The sequence below is a fragment of the Pogona vitticeps genome, chromosome 1, assembly GCF_051106095.1.
Source record: "Pogona vitticeps strain Pit_001003342236 chromosome 1, PviZW2.1, whole genome shotgun sequence".
NCBI classification, from domain to species: Eukaryota; Metazoa; Chordata; class Lepidosauria; order Squamata; family Agamidae; genus Pogona; species Pogona vitticeps.
The window spans coordinates 249,285,745-249,307,621 of NC_135783.1; the positions used below are offsets into that span (position 1 = coordinate 249,285,745).

Genomic DNA, 21,877 nt, shown 5'->3' on the forward strand with positions numbered 1-21,877 from the left:
CAGTGCCCGAGAGCAGAAGAATTAACAGTCAGCGCTAGCATCAACTGATAAAATGAACATGCCAGCGAAGGTCATTTCTGGTGGATCTCTGACATTTCCCCCATATTTCAATTGTCCTGCTTGTGATCATCACTCAGAGGCACTGACCATGAGCTGCCAAGGGACCCAAGAGCAACTTTTCTCTGTCCTATCAAAAGGACAAGCTTCCTCAGGCTGGCTGCTCTCTGGATGCCAGTTGCTCAACAAGGCCCTCATCATTTTCTCCAAGCAGTGGCTTTTTCTACTTCTCTATGGGGGCAGCCGATGTAGTAGGTATGTGAGCGAGCCGTTGTAACAGCCTGCCAGAATCATGGCCTGGGCTGAAGACCTCTTTGTGAAGGAAGACTCTCTGTCTGACTCAGGTTCTTGGAAGCAGTCTGGAGCAGCACTGAGAGCAGACTGCCAATGTGTGGCTTTTTTTATACCATAAATTGGGAATCCTACCCTGGCACTGCACTTTTGCATGGGAGCAAAACTGCATGCCAGATCTCATAAAGAAGAACCACAGGGTTTTAAGGAGCTCACTAAGTATTGTATTTAGTTCCCTAGTCATCCTTTCACAGTTTTTATAGTCTCCTCCTGTCCAATTCAAATACAGGTATTCAGCAACAAGCATTGACCTGGTAGGACAGTTTTCTGAGGAGTTAAGTACATGCTTAACGTTTAACCCGAGGGCAGGGTGTGTACCAGCTCTTAAGGATCTTGGGATTTGAGTTGCACCAAGTAGGTAGGCTGTGGAATGGAGAGAAAGAAGAGTGGTTGCTCTTCCTGTCCACACTGAGCATTTGTTCCATTCTCATTGTACCCACAGTACTAATACTACATTCTGGTGTCCACACAACACAGGGCAGAAAATAGCATTAGCAAAGCAGGGCAGAAGGAAACAGACTGGAATAGGTGGAAAAGACAGACAAAGGGGGAGGGTAATCTGTTTAGGGAGGCAGGCAGGCATCAGGGAGGACTTCCAGATGGCTAGCTCAGTGTTTTAGGTATCTGGCTGTGGAGCCAAAGGTTGGGAGTTCGATTCCCCACTGTGCCTCCCTGACATGGCCTGGGCTAGAAGATCCATAGGTCCTTTCCAGCTCTGCAGTTCTAAGATTACTATGTGTGTGTACAAGGAATACCAGGATAAACCAGTGCATCCCAGTACACCCAGCATAAGTGCCTTCTCTATTTGTGGATGCCAGTGCTTGGATACCTCAGATTTGTAGCAGAAAAATATCAGGTGACCTGGGAGAATTTCAGCATGGCTGGAGACAATGCCACTGTGGGGATGAGCCCTGAGTTGTGCATTTTCAAAACAAAAATGATTGTTGGTGTCAGGGAAAGGTGAGCACCTGAGAGGAGAGGGAGGTTGGAGTAAGGAACATACAGAAAAGGAAACAGCTGAGGAGAAAGACAAGAGGAGGCAGCAGATAGCTGCAACAAAATGATAGAGTGAGGGGAGGCAGAAGGGCAAGAAAGAGGAAAAGACAAGCCGAGTAGCTCAGCCATTAAGGCCTGCCTACCAGTATAGAGTCACAGCAGGAGCCCTCTTATACGCTATTTCCTGGGGGCTTACTATTATGAATCATTTGTATTCCAAAGAGGTAATTTGATCGCATCTCACAAAAAATTCTCCAGTTAAGTTAAAACAGGCATAGGCATAGAGATGTGCTGCTCCCAAATTATTGCCCATCTGACTCTTTTCGCTATGTTGAGAGAACCTGAGAGACCAGCTGCTTGTCACCTGCATGCCCCGTTTGATGTCCCTTTTTCTGACTGCGATTCAGCAAACACGTGGTAGAGAAAGGGGTGGTAGACAGAGATAACTGAACAGGGCTGTGGTCAGTGTCCTTCAGTGAAGACGTAGAAGGAACGTTCATGGCTCTTTCAGTTAGTTCCCACAAAGAGTTATCGTGCTTCATTCCCATACTGTGTGCATGAATGGCTTTTGCGATATGAAAGAAATCCAAGTTGCCCAGAGACTTCCACTTCCTTCTACAGGGTGCCTCAGCAAATTGGTGGAATCATCGGCACTTCCAGCATCACGCTAAGCCCAATATTTTCAAGAAAGACCCAGATGTGAATATGATGCACCTCTTTGTTCTGGGGGATACACAGCCTGTTGAGGTAAGATTATGGGATGTGAAGTCCAGGTGCACTTACACTGAAGCCCTTCAGTGTTCAGGTTGTCAGAGGAGTAATCTGGTTGTGGTGAAAAAAACTCAGTAGAGTTCTGTGGCAAACACTGGAATATTTACATGGGTGAGACTCTGCCTTTTTATCTGAATTTTGTGTGTGGTCATATTTTGCAGTAAACTGCTGGAATCTTATGTTCTGTGGCAGAACACAGTGGCTGTATAAATTCCTGGAATTTGTAGAGACATGAATCAAACAAACACTGAACACAGTGTCACATAGGGATGTCTTATTGCATTCCTGCATGGCAGAGCTTGTTGATCTCAGCATTTCCAAGGACCATTTTTTCAGATTTGCCCAAGGGATACACTTCCAAGGGGGAAGGTGTTTGACCAAATGTTAGGTAATTTGCATATTTTATTGGATTTTTCACCCCTCAAGTTAACCGGGAGATGGGTTATCTTCTTTTCTGAAATGTTTCAAAACATTTTTTTATGTTTTAAAGCCCTCGCCAACCCTTTCATCTTCTAGTAGGCCCTCAAAATATATTTTTAATTACAATTTTGGGAGGATATGGGAAGGGTAGTGGGAGGACCTCAAAATGTGATAAAACTGGCCCCATGCACTCTATGAAGGACAAGGGAGACTTTAAAAGAAAGAAAGAAAGAAAAAAGATTATAAAAATTATTCCGGGAAACTGAGGACCCCATGTCTGCTGAGGCGGCATAAGATTGCCTCAGGGAAGGTATATGTTGTGTACCCCTCATGTATGAAATTTGTCATCTGTAGTTCACTGCTAAATAGTGAAGCAACCTTGCTACCCTTGTATTTTCATTTAATAATGAAGCCAGTGCACAACCTGGCTTACTCTGACCTAGCCTAGAAAAGTTATTGTTTCTAAGGAAAGCTTAGTGCTTTTTTCAGGATTGTATTCTGGAAAAAATGTTAAGAGTTCTGAGATATTTTCCCTTGTTTTGGGAGGTCTCATGCTGGCAAAGCCATTTCTACACCTTTGTAACCAATCCATGGTTAAATCTAAACATGTGTTACTTGGCAGGATGAGACTCATGCCAATCTATCCTGGGAAGAGAGCCATCCCTTTGAAGTGGTTTGACATAATAGCAACGTTAGTACATCCCTGATCTGAGAAAAATACTTCTTCCTGTTAGACATATGTAGTTGTCTCTAACAACAGTTATGACTTATAAGAGCATTTAGGATAAGAGCCAGCTCTGACAACAGGGCTTTTGTGAGTAGACAAGAATAGACAATGACATGTCATTCTCTGAGACTTAAATAGTCTATGTGAATGACATTGGAATCTGCAGCAATATGTAATAGGCTGTGATAAAAAATTATATTTGGTTGGCAAATAAATGCGATTTTCAGTTAACCTTCATTTAATTGTTTACATCAGCTGGAAATCTGTCTCATGTTGTTACAACTTTTAAGTCATCAACACATGCCATTATAGTACTTACGAAGAAGAAAAAGCTGTAAATACAAAGCTTCAAGAATATATATTGACTATTGTAAAAGCCATGGAGAAACAAACGAATATCACTGTAAATGTAATGGGACAAATATATTTATACTGTACAATCACAGGAAACAAGAATGACAGAGTCATAAAAGTGGCAAATCTGCTTACTTTTCTGTCACAAAAAAACCTTGCTTCAAGACATAATCTGAAGAGAATGTCCAGAATGTGAGATTGAATGATTAATTTTTCTACACATGGTCCAGACAAACTAATCACTTAATCTATTTCTTATATGCCTGTGTCACATTTTGGACATTCTCTTTAGGCATTCTCCACGTGAGGCTAGTTTTCTTTCCTTATTTTTATATCCTTTGATATAGGTTAGCCATTTTTGTCTAGTACAGAACCTGGGTAGCTAAGACCCAGATGAGGCAAACTAATCATGGTTATGGTTTCTCATCCAATACAGAAAGCTATTTGACTATTCTTCCAAAAGAACAGGCTGCCATCAAGCAGCAAGTTGACTTGGGTCAACTCAATGTAGTCACAAAATAAATAATGGAGTTATGCCAACATGCAGTGAATGACATTGGAATCTGCAGCAGTATTTAGAAACTGGGCTATTTAGAAACTGATAAGCTAGTATGAAAAAGAACTGTGTTCTTTTAATTGGTTTCTGAATTTGCTTGCTTTCCTCTTACTTTTCACTTTTGTAGCAAATGTCACAGATTGTGAGGCATTCTTCAGTCAAGGACTATCTTTTCTTTTAACCTCCTTGTAGCATATTCAGAAGTGACAAATAGGTTGGTAAGAATACCTAAGCCGAACACAGGATGATATGAAAGGAAGATGTTGAGGTCATCCACATTGACATTTGTCCCACATTTAAGGACTGGGTCCTATGGAATCCATGCGTTCTCTGTTGTTCATATGATATACTTAAATATAACAAGTATAGACAATATTTTCACATACCTTTCCAATCCTTTTTTTTAAATAGAGAGAGAGAGAATAGTGTGGTTCATACTACTTTTGTCACAATTGTGAACAAATGTATCTGTATTGAATGTATCTGTAATTTCCGTTCTCTTGTTAAATTTGTCTTTGGCACAGCGTGAACGTGTGTAAACCCCTTGCCTCTGGTTGGGTTGGATTAAGTTGGGTTTGGTTTGGAGATAGATATAGCACTGTCATTAGTCCCTCCCATCTCAGCTCTTGATAGGGAATTCACTGAGGTCTTAATCCCTAGTTAATTTAATTTAATTATGGTCTAAGTGTTGAGGTCCCCTATGCTGTCAGAGGATAGTCAGATAGGCAGACAGTTATATTTCTCAAGCTTTATTAAACTAGGAATGTTACATCTAAATGGGTTCAAAGAGAAGCTTCTCTGATAATTCTGCTTTAGCAAAGTCCTATTTAAATGAGGATCTAGTTCAGTGTCTTACTGAGTTTTTGCTGAATGGAAAGTCCTACTGGTTTACTGATGCAGAATTGTTCCACTTGTACAAGGATTGCTCAGGGATTGCCATTGCTCAACTGGAGTATTGGTTTTCTTCATTCTGATCTCTTCTGCAACAGGAGTACTTGCACAAGTGTTGTGATCTTACCATACTGCCTTCTGCTCATCAGAACCTGAGTAGGATGCAGGCCCTGCTTAATTTAATGATTAAGCCTTACTTTGGCATATTAAGTCTTGTTGTCAGTGGCTTAGATGGCTTTACAGAGAGAAGAGACCAATTCTTGAACTTACTTTTGGTCTCTCAGATGTTTTGACCTTCAATTCACATCAGCCCCACTCAGCATGGCCCCTGGTAGAAGCTATTGTCCAGAACTATCCGTGAGCAAATGTGCCCTTGAAATACTGGTTGCTGGGAAGGAAGTTCAGGAGAGGGATTGTACATTTCTGTCCTGGGGAGCTGCCATCAAAATGCACACTAGAGGACTAGTTGACCACAGGATAAGGCAGTTCATTTATACCTCAGACTCCTGGCCTGGGTGACCAGCAACACAATCTTATGCATGTTTGCCCAGAGGTGTTAATTCACTGTTGAAAGATTCCTTTGGTTTAGTTTTCAACTAAAACACAGTACAGTATAGATATTAAACATTTGTTTGTCAATGTATCCACTCTGAAGAAGCTACTTAATATGCATATTTTAAAGAACCAAATTCCATGGTGTGGGATCTTAGAGCTAAACCATTCTTGGAGTGTCTAAGAAACCATGCAATCATCTCTCTCTCTCTCTCTCTCTCTCTCTCTCTCTCTCTCTCTCTCTCTCTCTCTCTCTCTCTCTCACACACACACACACACACACACACACACACACACACACACACACACACACACACACACACACACACACACACACACACACACACACACACACACACACACACACACACACACACACACTTTCCCATGCTTAAAAACTCACTGGAATTTATTAACAGTAGAGAAAATAGAGGAAAAGGCAAGTGAGTTTATTGGGCAGATAAATTATCTTTTCTATGAAGCAGGGCTAGTATGGTGGGGATCTTTTAGTATGAGAAAATTACAGACACACAAGATATATCTGTTGTACAACCACGGATTGTTTAAGTGTAAAGACAGAAAAAATTCTGTCTCTCTAAATACTAAACACAGATTGCAGTCCATGAAAGAAGATATGAAGTAAATCTGGAGCCTTTAAGGTTCCACAAAGCTATGTTGTATTTGCTGCTACAGAAGAATGCACCTACAACTCTGGAAGAAGATACCAAGTGAAATTTATTAACAGCATGTCCCATCTTCCACCCACCCACCCACCCCCCAAAAAAGACTCTGGTATTTCTTCACACTGCAGGCTCTCTGTTATGGCTGGATTTCAAACTGAGATTGGATGACCATCTCTCTTTGACACCTTAGCTGTAGATTTCTTATATCAACAGGGAGTTGCACTAGATGTTATTTGGGTCCTTTCCAACTCTATTGTTCTATGACTCTGTGAATAATTAATTCACAGACTGTTGCTGTAGAACATTTGATGGGCCTAAATCCAACTGCTAGTCCTGACTAGAATAGACTCAATACGATTTACATAAGTGTTGACTTAGAATTCAGCAATTGAGTTTCTGGATCTACTCCAGTTGGATTTAGATCACTAACCTGTTTAGAAGGATCAGAAAAATTCATGGAGAATACGCCTGTTATTGGCTGTTCGCTAGAAGAACTAGAAATTACTTCTTGTACAAAAGAAGCAGAATGGTTATTATTGTTGTTTCAACTTATGTACCACCCCATCCATTGTGGTAAAATACCCTCTGGGGGGTTTACAACATAATTATGCAAGGAACACTTTGTCTCACAGCAAGCTGGGTTCACATTTTGTCAGCCTTGGAAAGGTGGAAAATGGAGTCAACTATAAACTGGCTACCTGAATGCACTGGGATTGAAGCCAGGTTATGAGCAGAGACCTGACTGCACTACTGTAGTGTAGCCACTGCAACCGTCAATATACCCTTATTTTGAGTTTCCTTTTTTAATTACCAGATACTTAAGACAAAGACAGGAGTGGGCTATCATCCACATACCTCTGGTTGGAGTTTCCATATGATCCTTGAAAGACCATTGATGGACACATAATGCTGGGTTAAATTGAATTTTTAGATCTGGCCCAGCATAGAAATGCTGATATTCATACATGCAACAGGTGGAATGAGGAAAGGCTACTTGCCTATCTCCTTGTTTACTTTAAAAGTTAGGTGCACTATTTCCTAATAAATATTCACTTGGAATCTCAATATATTGACACGGGCACAATATTTCACTAGTGTCTCCTTTCTGTGCAATGTATGAGGATAAATTGAGCTTCTGGGAGGGAGGATTGAATGCAAGGATGGGCAACAGCAAAAGCCATAAGATTACGTACATAAGGTCTATATGCTGCTTATGCATATAGTAGCTTATCAATAGCTTTCTGGCATGATTAAGCACATAGCTATCTGCTCTTCATCTGACCTACTTACCATAGCATTCTAGTTTCTTTTCACCAGTCTTGGTATCACTTATTGTCTTCAGTGGATTTTTCTTCCTAATTGCAGAAGAGGAAGACAGTGTGCTTGAGTTCTGAAATGCTTTAGCAGACACGTTTTACTTTATTTACCTTCCAGGAACTGAAGCTTTTTATTCTCACACCAACTCTGTGAGTTAGGCAAAGGAGTAGCCTCCGCAGCTAAGCAAGATCTGAACTCAGGTTTTTCCCAGCAAGCCCTTTATGCTACCTGTTTGCTAAACTAAGCTGGCTCTTGCATCACGGAGCAAATTGATCTTTGAAATGTGTGTTGGCAGAAAAGTGCAGTGAGAATCCTTGTTTGCCCTCCTACCTCAAGCAACCTTCTATAGGAATGTAGTACAGTCAACCCTCGACTTACAAACGGCTCGAGTTACAAACATTTCGACTTACAAACCACTCATAGAAAAATATTGACTCGACTTGCACACTTAGATTCGAGTTACAAACCCAAAAAAAACGTGTTTGAGGTGGGGAAAGCATGAAGTTTGAACTTTCAGTTAACCGTTGGCCAGTGAAGAGGGTGCTTATCTACTTCCTCGCTCTTCCCAGCGTTTTGAGAGTGGATTTGGAGACAGTTTTCAGACTGCCTGGTACTGCCTGGTACTGCTGGTATTGCCTGGTACAGTGCGGTACGGACTGTATTTTTATTTTTTGGCGCTTTTTTAATTTTTGATTTTTGGATTTTTAAAAGGTGTTCCCTCCCTCCTTTGCTGCCCCCCTTTTCCCAAAAGGTGCTTGTATTGGCTTGTCTTGATTTAAAAGGTGCTTTTCAAGGTGATCTGTTGTCTGAAAGGTGCTTGGTTTTTTCCAGAAGGTACTTGTCTTGGCTGAAAATGTGCTTTTCAGGGTGTTCTGTTGAAAAGGTGTATGTTCCCTCCTTCTCTCCCTCATTTCTTTCCTTTTTTTAAAACCTAAGTCATCTTACATTAAAAGGAAAAAAAGAAAGAAATTCTGCCCCTAGTGGTAGGAACGGATTAACCGGCTTTGCCTTAGTTCCTATGGGAAATGCCCCTCAACCTAAGAACCAAAAACAGTCGGAACAGATTAATTGGTTTTCAGTGCATTCCTATGGGAAATGCTGATTCGACTTACAAAGTTTTCGACTTACAAACTGCCTTCCAATACGGATTAAGTTTGTAAGTCAAGACCCCACTGTATTTCAGTATAAATTCCATCATATATGGACATGCCAACATGGAAATAAGAAGCAATAGTGGTGTTTTTTTTAAAAAGGTGAGGGCCTTTATTTAAATCAGCCACTGATTTACTATATGCTATTTCACATTTAAAAGGTTAGGAACACCCACTCTAGTGAACGTGAATGTGGCTAGGGGGTGAGGTAGGGTGAGATCTACCATCATAAGACATAAAATTTTGTTGCTCATTAAAATGGCTTCTGTGATCTTAATATGTTCAAAGCCTTAATGAGGTATTCAGAAAAGAGTTAGCCTGTACTCAAGAGGAGGGAGAAAGCTGTAGGTCTACTCCCATCCATGGGTGTCATCTACACAGAAAGGGGACACCCTGCTGCACAGGGATACTCCCCACAGTCTTGGGAACCCTGGTTTTTCAGGATCCCCTGTCCCATGGAGAGGCTCTGAGGATAGTGGAGGCTCCATGGGGACAGCCACTGGTGGGATCGGGTGGGGGGCTTGAACTCCCTGCTCACTCATTCAGATGAACCCTTTTCTGAACACCTAAAAAAGACTGTGGCCTCCATGGTTTTCTCAACAAGCTCCTTAAGTATGCTAAAATTCATACCAGTCCTATACAAATGATCACTGTTTGCAACAACTGATGACAAAGTTGGATCATCTACATAATTTCATTTTGAAGCTAAAATGTGGTCAGTACTCCAGGGCTTCCATATGTTTTCTGAGATACAAAGGGAATCTCCTGCATAATGCATCCAATACTTCTTCTTTTCCTTATGGAATGTGCCCTCATAAGGTCATCATTATACATGCTGATGTTATTGCAAGCGGAGAGAGGTGTGCAGTTCTGACCTGCCATCTTTTTGGTCTTTTTTTTTCCTCCTGTCATAGTTCCTCTCACATTCCACCCCAGAATTTTGTTCTCCAAAATTGATTCCCAGAACATCTTAGAGCAGTTGTTGAAGGCCAAAAAGGGTCCTGCAGGCGTCTTTGTTTAGCGTGGAGCTTGCCTGTCAAACTATCAACAAACAGTTCCATTTCTATGATTTTGTTGAGCTTGGGACAACATGAGATGGCCTTAATGCTGGTCTCAAATGAACAAATTTTTGAACATTGAATTGATACAGATTGTTCACAGAAGAATTTAAATCAGACTGGCAAAAAAAAAAAACTGAGGAAAGTTTGTACGCAATGAGCATTTTTACTGTTTGCCTTTGAATAGATACTCTTTTGAAATCTAAAGATCAAAAAAGTAATTTTCATTGATCTTCCATGAGTAGTTGCCAAGAGGCATTTTTTACTTTTCAGAACTCACTAGAAAAAGTAGTTAGTTACCAGAGCAACCCTAAGCATGTCTATTCAGAAATAAGCCTCCAAGTCAAATGAGGCTGCCTCCCTTGTAAAACACTGCAAGCTTAGAAGCCAAATAGTAAATATCAGGTTGGGAGGATATTTTAAAAAATTAGGAAAAAAAATTCTCTCTCTCTCTCTCTCTCTCTCTTTCTTGAACTGACTCAAATCCATTGATTTAAAAAGTTGAGACAATCTTGTCTTTGGGTGTTCGTTGTGTTCTTATACCTAAATATAGTGAGTACTTGCTTAGATACATTATACATTTAATTATACAAATCAGTATAACACGTCATCGCTACATAGTTTGTGATATTTAACATATAAATAGTATTGTAGGCTGTAAGAATTCAGTATAACAAACAATTCGACAAGACAGCTGGTTAAAATAGGAGTCCAATAGATCATGTGAATTAGAAAGACCTTTTGAAGTGGGAAAGTATTCAAAACATGTATGTAAATTATACATGAAGGGGGCATGCTGAGTCTGCTTTGGGAATGAATTCACAATCATGGAGTCACCACTGAGAAGCCCCCCCCCTTTCCCCTCTTCTTCTTCAGTATGGAAAGAAGAAGCTGAAATATTTCCCATACAACCGTCAACATGAATACTTCTTTTTAGGTGAGTAACCTCATCTTGTTTTGTTCCCTACCTGTATGGAAGACAGGAACAAGTTTATAGTTCCTCCCTGCCTGAATGGCTTTTTAAAATTTTCTAAGAAGCCCTATCTTTGTATGAATTAAGTTTTTCCTTTCTGGGTATCTTATGAACAGCATTAGTAGAGGAGTGTCCCTGTCAGTCACTGGTGAATTTTCCGTAACATTGCATGTTTTAAAACTCCCCAGGTCCCGTCTGAATGTTGATGTGCATTTCCCTCTTGATTCCTTTATACAGTATTTCAGAATTCCATGACATTATTTCATTTTTATTCCAACCATTATCTAAGAAACTCAGGATAGCATACATGGCTCTCTTTTTCTTAATTTATATTCACTACTACTCTGTTAGGTATGGTAGGCCGAGATATAATGCCTGGCCAAAAGTCATCAAGGCCAAAAAAAAGGGGTTTGAATCTGGATTTGCTGAGACATATTCCAACACACTTAAAAAACAAAAACAGTAAATATAAGCCATATTTCTCTGTAGAATTGTCCAGTGGTAAAATACTGTAAATCCTTAATATCTTGGGTTGCTAGGCAGAAAACAGATCAAAACAAAATCTCTTGGTTTCTCCCCCCCCTCCCTCCCCCCCATGAGTGGGCCTATCACTTTAGAAGACCTTACTGTATTTTTCTTTTCAAGCCCCAGGCCACCATTTTATGCTTCATATTCACCTTCCTCCTCTAACGCTTCTGGTTTTCCTTTCAGTTTTCCCACCTCTCCTCATTCCAGTTTACTTCCATTTGCAAATCTTCACGACCATGTTCAGACACAAGTTCTGGGTGGTAAGTGAACGATTCCTCCATGTCCTGCATTGCTTTCATTAAATCCCATTTCATTGGCAATCAGCATTCTCCAGCAAGATCTTATGGAGAGGGAGGAGGGGGTGAAGAGGCATCCCTCTGCACTCTGTGTAGAAGTGGGCGCTGGCAAGAAGGATGAAGGAGGCATATTATCTGCAATGTATAATTTCCCTTCTCTTCCTAGGACTTGGCCTGGGCTTTCAGTTACTACATACGTTACCTTATAACATACGCTCCATTTTACGGAGTTTTTGGATCGATGTGCCTCCTCACCTTTGTCAGGTAGGAGCGACAAATGGCTTCTCTCTCTCTCGTTCTCTCTCTCTCTCTCTCTCTCTCTCTTTCTCTGAATCCATTTTTTCCACACTGTAAGATTGTTCAGACAGAACTTTTATTTGATCTTCATTATCAGAGTGCAGAGTTCCATTTTGCTGGCAATTATGGGCCTTATTCTATTAATATCTCCAAATAAAGAGGTTCTGTCATTACATGTTTGTGTTTTCATTTCAATACAGGTTTGTGGAAAGTCACTGGTTTGTTTGGGTCACACAGATGAATCATATTCCAATGGAAATTGACAATGAGAAGCATAGAGACTGGCTCAGTGGTCAGGTAAACTTGCCTAGTCAAAGTTACTCAAACCCGTCATATAATCTTGAGTTTCTCAGTTCTTATATATACATATTCAAGGGCAGGTGCTATTAAACCAGGTGGGATTTCAAATAAACATGATTGGCAGTGCATCGTATGGTACCTAATATTAATACTATGTGCCATCGGGTCAATTCTGACTTACAGTGACCCTTTCCAGGCTTTTCTAGGTATAAGAGTATTCAGAAATAGTTTATTGTTCCCTTTTTCTGGGGGCAGACTGGGATTTTGCAGCTTGACCAAGGCTACAGTACATAGGCTGGCTTTTCTTATGGGAAACACAGTTGGGAAATAAAATCCTGCCCCCCCCCCTTGGTGTGCAGCTTGTCTAGTGGACCAAGGCACATATAACATGCCAAACCAGAGCGGAACATAACTGTAAATCATCGAATTGTGAATGATGCCACCAACATCATCTGATGCCATCTACACGCATATATATCAAGTGATTCTTGGGTTTACATATTAGACCCACCTCTAATACTACATGTACTCCAGATCCCCCGGAGACTTCCTGAGATGCTCTAGAGTGGCCCTGGGCACGGTGTTTGTTGTGTGGGCAACTTACATGATTCTGTCTCATTGAAATAAATTTGGATGTATAGATGTTCCAGCACACATCTGAAAAGCCCTCTTTGGGCTACAGCAGTGGTCTCCAACCTTTTTGGGACCGCAGACCGGTTGGGGGTGGGTTCTGTGCACGGGGGGCAGGGGCAAGGCCCCCCCCCATGAGTGTAGCATCACCCTGTGTGAGTGCGACATGCCCACCATGCGGGGGGGCGGAGATCCGTCTCCATGGCCCAGTTCCGGCAAGCCCACGGACCATCACCGGGCTGTGGACTGGGGGTTGGAGACTCCTGGGCTACAGTATTCAATCTATGTACCTGAAAATAAACTTTATTGAATTTAGCGGAACATGCTTTTGAGTTAGCAGGTATAAGTCTGCAGTGTTTGAGTAATGAATGGCAGAGGATAGTTGTACACAAGTGGCTAACTTCACAAGAGCACCGTTTATTAATTTCACTTTACCTCTTTCCATGTTTTTGCATTTTGAAGGTCACCATTTTGTCTCCTTGTCTTTTGCAGTTGGCAGCTACCTGCAATGTCGAACCGTCTTTTTTCAATGACTGGTTCAGTGGTCACTTGAATTTTCAAATAGAGCACCAGTAAGTATGCCATATTTGTACCCTAGAATCACAGAATTGCAAGAATGAACCCAGAAAGGTCTTCGCTTCCTATTTTTGCCAGTGGATGAATCCACTGTTAAAGCGTTCTTGATAGATGACCACCCAAATTCTGTTTGAAAATCTCCAACATAGGACAGGCCATCGTCTACTAAGGTGGTTTGTCTCAGTGCTAAACAGCTCTTATTGTGAATAGGTTCTCCTTAAAGTTTAACTTGAAATCTTGAAAGTTTAACTTAAATCAGAAGTTTTGCCAGTAAGAGTAAATACAGTGGTGCCTCGCTTAACGGGTGCCCCGTTTAACGAGGAATTCACTTAACAAAGAAGATTTTGCGATCGATTTTGCGATCACATAACGTTGTTTCCTATGGGGAAAAATCGCTTTGTGATTTTTCCCCATAGGCTCCATTTCCCCCAGCTGACAGGAGGGGCTTCTTCCGAATCTCCCGCCAGTCAGCTGGGGGGAAAAGTCGGCGGGCGTTCGGCAGGAGGGGAAAGGAGCCTTCCTTTCTCCTGGCCGATCGCCGGCCAGAGAAGCCCCTGTGCGCTCGGCAGGAGGGGAAAGGAGGCTTCTTTTTCCCTCCTGGCTGATTGCGATCGCCGGCCAGAAGGGCGTTCGGCAGGAGGGGAAAGGAGGCTTCTTTTCCCCTCCTGGCCGATCGCCGGCCGGTCAGCCGGCTGAAGAAGCAGGGGTGAGCTGGGGAGGAGGGCGTGGGAGCCTTCCCCCGCCCTCCTGCCCTAGCGCCGGCCCCATTTTCGGCCAGCGGCCAGCTGATCGGTGGCCGCAGCCATTTTCGCACCCTGCCCTCGCTTACCGAGGGCGCGAAAATGGCTGCCATTATGAGGAAACATTGCTTTACGGTGAGTGTAGAAGCCATTGGAACGCATTAAACAATGTTTAATGCGTTCCAATGGCATTTTCCTATCCGTATAGCGATGTTTTCTCATAGCGATGGTTAATCCGGAACGGATTAACGTCGCTATACGGGGCACCACTGTATATAAGATGGGATAATAATCCTTTAGGGAGCATCATCATCATCATCCATCCCATCAAGTAGATTCTGACATACGGCAACCCTTCCCAGGCTTGTCCAGGCATAGAGAACTAAGAAATGTTTTACTGTTCCCTCCCTTCTGTTGGCTGCAGACCATACAGCCTGCACAAACTATCTAGGCTAGCTCTTCTCCAGGAAAATACAGTAAAGATTTGGACTCCTAACTCCTGGCTCTGCAGCCAGGTGCTCCCACTCACTATTAGGGAAAGCTATTAGGGAAAGGGGGTGAAATCTTGTTGTTATTTCTATCCCACCTTCCCACAATAGGTATTCTAGGTTGTGCTACATCAAAATACAGTAACAGTAAAAAACCGCACATATATAGTATTAGCGTTTGCCGTAAAACACAGAAAATAGTAGTGTAGTAGAATAGTATAGCAATGAATGATTTCTGCTGTTATTTCAATATGGGATGGTCTGCTCTGAGAAACAGGGTTAGATATCCCGTATTTTTCTGTGTAAAAGACTATACTTTTGTCTAAAATCTTTAGACCAGGGGTCTCAAACTCAATTTACCTAGAGGCTGCTGGAGATAGAGTCTGGATGAGGCTGGGCCACATCAGATTTTCTGCCAAACAGAGCAAGAGCTTGAGGAAGCCACCAAGGAGTTTCATTAGCCCAGCTGGGACTCTGAGGAGGAGGAGGGGGTGTGCGAGCCCTCATTGCCCGGCCATGACCCCCTCTGGCTCCTTCTTCACTACCACCACTAGCAGCAGCAGGACGAAGAAGCGGAGAAGGGAGGGAGTGCCAGTGACTGCCTAGCTGGGAGGGGGAGGAGGGAACAACATAAAATTAAAAAAAAACCCTCACAGAATTCACCTTGCCGAAGGAGAAAAGCCCACAATGAAACCCGCAAAATTAAACAGAACAGGTGAATGTGTGCATGCGCATAAACACAAACACAAACACACACATACACACACTGAGGTCTGGCAAGCTTCTTCTGAGGCCCCTCCTTAAAAAAAGGCGCACTCAGCAGCAGCAGCTACCCCCACCACGACAGAGGAGCAAACTTTGTGAGGAGAGCTGAGGCGGCTGAAGCAGGACGAAGAGGATGATGAGGAGGAGGAGGAGGAAGCACTGCTGGGTGCTGAGGCGGCCGCTGGCCAGGCTGGCGCTGGGGGTGCCGAGGGAGAAAGAGAGCCAGAAAGCCGCTTCCCTGGAAGAGGCAGTGGCAGCTGCTGGTGGTGGCTTGGAGGTGCTCTTCAAGGACAGACCAGGAGCGAGCTCCGCTCTCAGGCATCGCACGGCAGCAGCTCAGGCACTCGGGGAAAAGGGCCGGCAGTGCGCCTTGCTTGCCAGCTCCTCCCCAAGACAGCGCCTCCTGCACCCACCTTGGCAGACAGACGGTGAGGCTGGCAGGCTGCAGTTCTGGATGGAGAGTGCAAGAGGCGCTCTCTTGGGAGAGAGCCAGCGAACGAGGTGAGGCTTTTTTTGACTCTTGACAGCAGAGGACACGTGGGCTTTTTGGGGAGCAGGTAAGGCGGGGGCCACAAACTATCATCCGGCGGGCCGCAAATGGCCCCCGGGTCGCATGTTTGAGACCCTTGCTTTAGACTAAAAATTGAGGGTTGTCTTATACACGGAAGTAAGCTAAGGAGGAAAAACCCAAGTGGAGTGGAAAGCAGGGATCAAAGTGATCCTGCTTGCTTTGATCCCTGCTTCCCCGTCCACTTGCTAAGCCCCACTTAGATTTCTTAATTTTGGTTTAGAAAATTAAGTCTTATACATGGGGGTGTCTTATACACAGAAAAATACGGTACCTATTCCCTAGTCCTGCACCAGGACAGGAAAATATCATGGACTGCTCAGCTTCAAGCTAAGGTAGAGGGATGATTTTTTTTTGATGGTTCCCCTTGGAAAACTCCAGTAAAACTCCAGTAGTTTATACGGATTCTCGCCTCTCCTGCTAGTTTCAATTTTAGGCTTTGTTGGGGGGAACCCCTTTTTGGAAAAGTAGATTTTTAAAGCAGAATAGCATTCAGATCAACAGTGTGTTTTTTTGTTTTGCTTTTTACTGCTGGATGAGAACATGGAGCTTTAACGGCCTTAATCTATTTATTGTTTTAATTGTGTCTGTAAGCTGCCCTGCTTATCTGTATAGATAAAGGGTAGTTGAGAATGGTCATAAAGTTGTAATGAAGTAAATAAAAGAGAGAGAGAAAACAGTTTGCCTTCTGAAGTTATATACTTTGATTTACCATCTCAGGTCCCTGCTTCTTCATCATGCTGCTGGTGTGAAGCATACTTTGGCCATTTGAACAGAAGAGAGAGGGACTGCAGTTAACAGAGGGTGGGTGTAGTTGCTGCCGCTAGGCCCTTCTCACATTTTCTCCCCTCTGCTTTTGTTTAAGCTTGTTTCCCACAATGCCACGCCACAACTACTACAAGATAGCTCCATTGGTGAAGTCGCTGTGTGCGAAGTACCAAGTCCCTTACGAGGAAAAGCCTCTTCTGAAAGCCTTCTCAGATATTGTGGGGTAAGAAAGCTTCATTGGGATTTCCACACCATTCATCTGATGTTACTCAAGAGAAGACAGTAAGGCATCAATAAGATTTGCAAAGCCCAGTACAACCCACCAAATATCTCCTTCCTAAACCTCAGAAAATGGTCCCCTACCCACAGAAGAACGATGCAGGAAATTGGCAGCCCACCCTCCCCCAGGACAGAATTGGGAATCCTCTATCTGAGATGGATAACTGGGATGGTGCAGACATCAGACAGAGTGTGCCCTTCACTGCTTGCAATACGGGCAATGCATCCATATGTGCCAATGGCATCTTAACTCCCCCTCCCCACCCATTTCTTTGTGGATGAAATGTAAAATGAATTGGACATGTGCATGCAGAAAGGAAACGATGGAAACTATGGTGTGTGTATGATGGGGCAGCATGTGTAAGACCAAAAAGCCCATAGGGGAGAAAAACATCAATAGACTCCATACCAGGTGTGCATTTTATACTCTCTGGCTCTTTAAAATGCAGCTGCCACTCAGCTTGTACTTTTTCAAGCCAGTCTACCTTGCAGGGCTGCTGTGGAGACCTAAAATTTCATCAATCATGTGTGTCAGCCTGTCTTTGAGTTTCTTAGTGGCAGGGAAGAATCCAGTTGTGAGAAAGAAATTGTTAATTGTGTCAGAAGTTGAGAGAAGCAGCTCCTGGGCTATTCGATGCCATTAATCTTCACAGACATCTGTGTGGTCTTTGATAATACATTCGAACCTCTGCAGATAGTATTTCAGAAGACAGCTCAGTCTGTCTTGCTCATTAAAGAGCCAGTAGAATTTGCAGTATAGGTTGGGGGTTAAGTCTGAAGAAGAAGAAGGAGGAGGAGGAGTGTCACATTGGCTCCCAAAATGTGTGCTTGTTCTGGAAGTGAATTTTTTTTCAGTCACAATGAAACCAGAATCTTATACTGCTCTCTCTCTCTCTCTTTCTCTTCCCCCTTTGTAGGTCCCTAAAGAAATCTGGAGAGCTGTGGTTGGATGCCTACCTCCATAAATGAAGCTGGATTTCAGAGAGGGGGGAAAAGGTGTTAGCCAAGGGGGAGGGCTGGTGGGGGTGGGGGCTCGCGTGTGTTCTTATTGTCCAATTCCAGTCTGTATCTGTGTACACAGTCTGAAGGGAGTTTCCTGTCTTGTGACATTGATGCTGGGGTGGGATCAGGGGGACCGATTTGAAACCTGAGAGACTTTCATATATGTCGGGTACTGTCTGTAGAGAATGAATTTTGAAACAATGATCTTAACGCATGATGGCAAAAAAAAAATTGGCTCAGTAGGTTGAGATGTTTTGAGGAAGGCAGTCTGAGAGATGAAAGAACAAGTAAGCAGAGATAGTTTCTTAGTGTCTCTTCCCAAGATGTATCACTAGTCCCATCTCAGGCACTTGGCTTACATGCACAGATATTTGTTTTGTTTTTAGAAAGAACAACAATATGGTCTAGCTTCTGCATCTCTTTGAACTGCACACGGTACAACAAAACATGGCTATCTTCTTATAAAGAATTAACCCCAAATCAACATAGATCCTCTTCTCCTCTGTAATGCTGGCATAAAGGTAGAGGAGAAGGCAAGATAAATTTAGCATCTAATACTTAAAAATCACAAAACAAGGATTTTTATAAGCCTTACCGAGTTGGCTTAGAATCTCTTTTGAGACAACGCATACCAGAAACAAAAGTTTCGAAAAGAGGCCCAAAACAATTCTTGCTGCCTATTCTTAGTTTTCTGTCCTCCAAAAGAAGAATTCAAAGGCTTGTTTGTCATCCTCGAATATTTGTCTACTGCGCTCAGAGTCCATGCGGATCTCTACATCTGTGTTTTCCATCTGACCTACCCCTCTCCAATTGCCACACTGCTTGAACAAAACTGCATGTAATTTGCATTGAACTTTCTGTGGGTCAGTTTCCATTCTCTACAGAAGGGCTGCACAAATCTATACTGTGCCTGTTCATCCTAGATCCGCCAGCCGGATCCAGCTAGAGGCTGTATGTACCTGAAACAGGCTTCCCTAACTAGATAGGGAATCTTGTAGCTAAATGCCTGCTGATTCACCATGTATTGGTGCATGTACAGCTTCAGTTAGAAATTGGATTTCAGGATGGGTTACAGCAGGCTGTACTTAGAATTTAACCTGTTTTCTCTGCCTGAACAATTTATTGGTGCTATTCAGAATCTTTAGCCAGAGCTGTGCTGCCTGATTTTGGATTTAGACCCCACTAAGTTGGGGGCTCACAACATTGTTTTGTCTGTAGCACTAGCCTTTACAAGGGCTTGGACATACAACCGAAAGTCACTTCTGCCACAGAGGACCTAACATTAAAGCTGAAAGAGTAGATCCAGGATCTGCCTTCCACTGGCAGAAGGGTTCCGTTCATAGAAGGTGCTGCCACACAGTTTTCAAGATTTCCCTTGAAAATGACAGCTTAGCCCACTAGGGAGGTGCCTTGATCCTCTGTGTAGCATTTGCTGTGGAGGGGCAAGAAGGACCCCTTCTGTCAGCCCAGTTGCATAGGCCTAAATCTGAATCCAACCTCAAGATTTCCAAGTCTATTAACAAGGAATAAGATGTTTGGTAACACTTCTAGAACTTCACCACATCAAATTAAGATCAACCTCCACAGGTGATTGTATTTTCCTTCTCTTTTTAAATCTTGACTAGCTTGCAATCTGTATTAGGGTAGATTAAGGCTCACATCATTAGGAAGGCTGCCTCATCCTATCTATGCAAAATTCTTTAGAAGCACTCACAAACATTTTCCTCCAAAGGTAACACTGCATTCATTGCATTTGCCTGACAGTGAGTACCACCAAGTGTTTTCTTAAAACATAACAGCACCTCTTCCCATCTTTGCTCCAAAGTTCATAATGTATACTTGCTGAGAACAATCTCATTGGGTTTATTCTTGATGTGAAATTCTCCAACCTTTTAAGACATTCTTTCATCATCTGTTTTCTTTGACAGAATATTGGCAACTCAGACTGCCATGTAAGATGCTTGGAACCAAGATTGTCCCAACCATGGAAAAGTTAGTGTGGTTGTATCAGACTATATAGAACCTCCATCTGGTTGGCGTTGTATTGCCTACAACGGTCAATACACAGACTTCATGGGGGAAGAGATACATAGACACTCCCAATCCACAGGCAAAATGCAGAATCAGCTATGATCACAAAGGTCAAAACCTTGCTCTTGCAAGTTCTAATACAGAGACTTTTTTCTTTGTTTCCTTCTTCCACTACTTTCCATGTGAACTCTTTTACCCTCCAGATATTTTGGTGGACAGCTGGATTATTTTCTTTGTGAACCAGTGGTCATTTTGGCTGGTGGATTCTGAGAACTGTAGTCCAAAAATGTAACTTTTCCGAACATTGGTCCCCTCAACCCAGCTGTGTGTTATATGAAAAAGGATCTCCTCAGGACAGTTCTCAATCCAGGAAGACCAAGTGGTTTATAATGAAGTATCTTTCCACCTCATTGGATAGGTTCTTCCCATCCATTCAACTCTAAATGAAAGATCGGATCCAAAGTGGGCAGCTTTTGATGCTGTATTTCTGGACAGTATATGGGAATGGATAGTGCATCTTGGGCTTAGCGCATCTTACCCTTTCTAAGAGCTCTGCCCTTCCTAGGACATAATGTTATAGGACAAGCATGTTGTCTAAGACAGTGGTCCCCAACCTTGGGCTTCCAGATGGTCTTGGACTACAACTCCCAGAAGCCTTCACCACCACCTCTGCTGGCCAGGATTTCTGGGAGTTGGAAGTCCAAGAACATCTGGGGGCCCAAGGTTTGGGGACCACTGGCTAAGAGATCAAATATAGGACTGGGAGCAATTGATTAGGGTGGCAGAAATCCACAGCTGTCATAGAAGCTGCCAGTTGTCAGTGATGGGTCACTGGAAAGTAAACATTGACTTAAATTTGCAAGTCTGGTCACTAAGGAAGCAATCAAATCTATCTCTTGAGAAAATCCTCATTATGGCACAAAATCTAGGTTAATTTTGGAGACCACATCTAGTTTGGCCCCTAGGTTCAAATCCCTGTTCTTCTTAGAACCTCACTAGCTAGTCAACATTTCTCAACCTAACTTGGTAAGATTTTGTTGAAATGGGGAAGGTGGGGGTGGGGAATAAACCTGGTTATATTATCCTTTGGAAGAAGGGTGGGATGTAAACATTAAGAAACTCATGACTGAAAGCAGACCTCCAGGAATTCTGTGAATGCTTTCAGAGTTCATTTCATGAGCAAGCCCTTGGAGCTGTCATGTGTGTGAAGTAGGTATGTCTTTTGAAAGGTTTCTAGGACTTCCGCCACCATTCATGGGTCTCATGTTTCCATCTTAATCTTCCAATATAATAAAAAAGAAGCACACTGTACAATCATTTGCACTGCTAATGATCAAATTTGAACCCAATGAACTATGGATGGAAAGGCATTTTTTTCTGCCCACATCCAGAAAAAAATTGAATTAGTTTTTCATTATGAGATCAAATTAAGGAATTAAATTGCAACTGGATATCTTCCCAGTACCCACTTAGTGCCTCTTGACTATTAGGTAGGTAATGCAAGTCTACTACTATGTCTGTGTTTGGCACCACAATGGTAGCTTTAAACCATACTTTCTGTGGTAGATTTGGGAGCCTCTAATTCCAGAATTAACGGGAATGTTCTTTGTTTTGTAACCTTTTGAAATATAATGCAGGAAGCATGTTACAATAATGTTGTGGGTAACACCTTGCAATATTGCCTTAATCAATCTGGGCTTGACCTAGCCAGAGTTAAACATGTTAAAGTCCCATTAATTTAAAGGTAAGAGA

The 21,877-nt window shown here is 42.6% G+C and overlaps 1 protein-coding gene across 1 annotated transcript in view; it reads left to right on the forward strand.

The window, feature by feature from the left end:
• The window catches only part of LOC110086191 (acyl-CoA 6-desaturase), a 35,715-nt gene extending 15,392 nt beyond the window's left edge, over positions 1-20,323 (forward strand). Inside the window, exons 5-12 of the mRNA XM_020806983.3 lie at positions 2,026-2,151; positions 10,761-10,821; positions 11,569-11,645; positions 11,848-11,945; positions 12,179-12,275; positions 13,401-13,480; positions 16,911-17,036; positions 18,010-20,323. Of these exons, the coding sequence (XP_020662642.2) occupies positions 2,026-2,151; positions 10,761-10,821; positions 11,569-11,645; positions 11,848-11,945; positions 12,179-12,275; positions 13,401-13,480; positions 16,911-17,036; positions 18,010-18,061 (717 nt within the window). The 3' untranslated portion in view covers positions 18,062-20,323. The remainder of the gene's footprint in view (positions 1-2,025; positions 2,152-10,760; positions 10,822-11,568; positions 11,646-11,847; positions 11,946-12,178; positions 12,276-13,400; positions 13,481-16,910; positions 17,037-18,009) is intronic.
• The last annotated feature ends 1,554 nt before the right edge of the window (positions 20,324-21,877 follow it).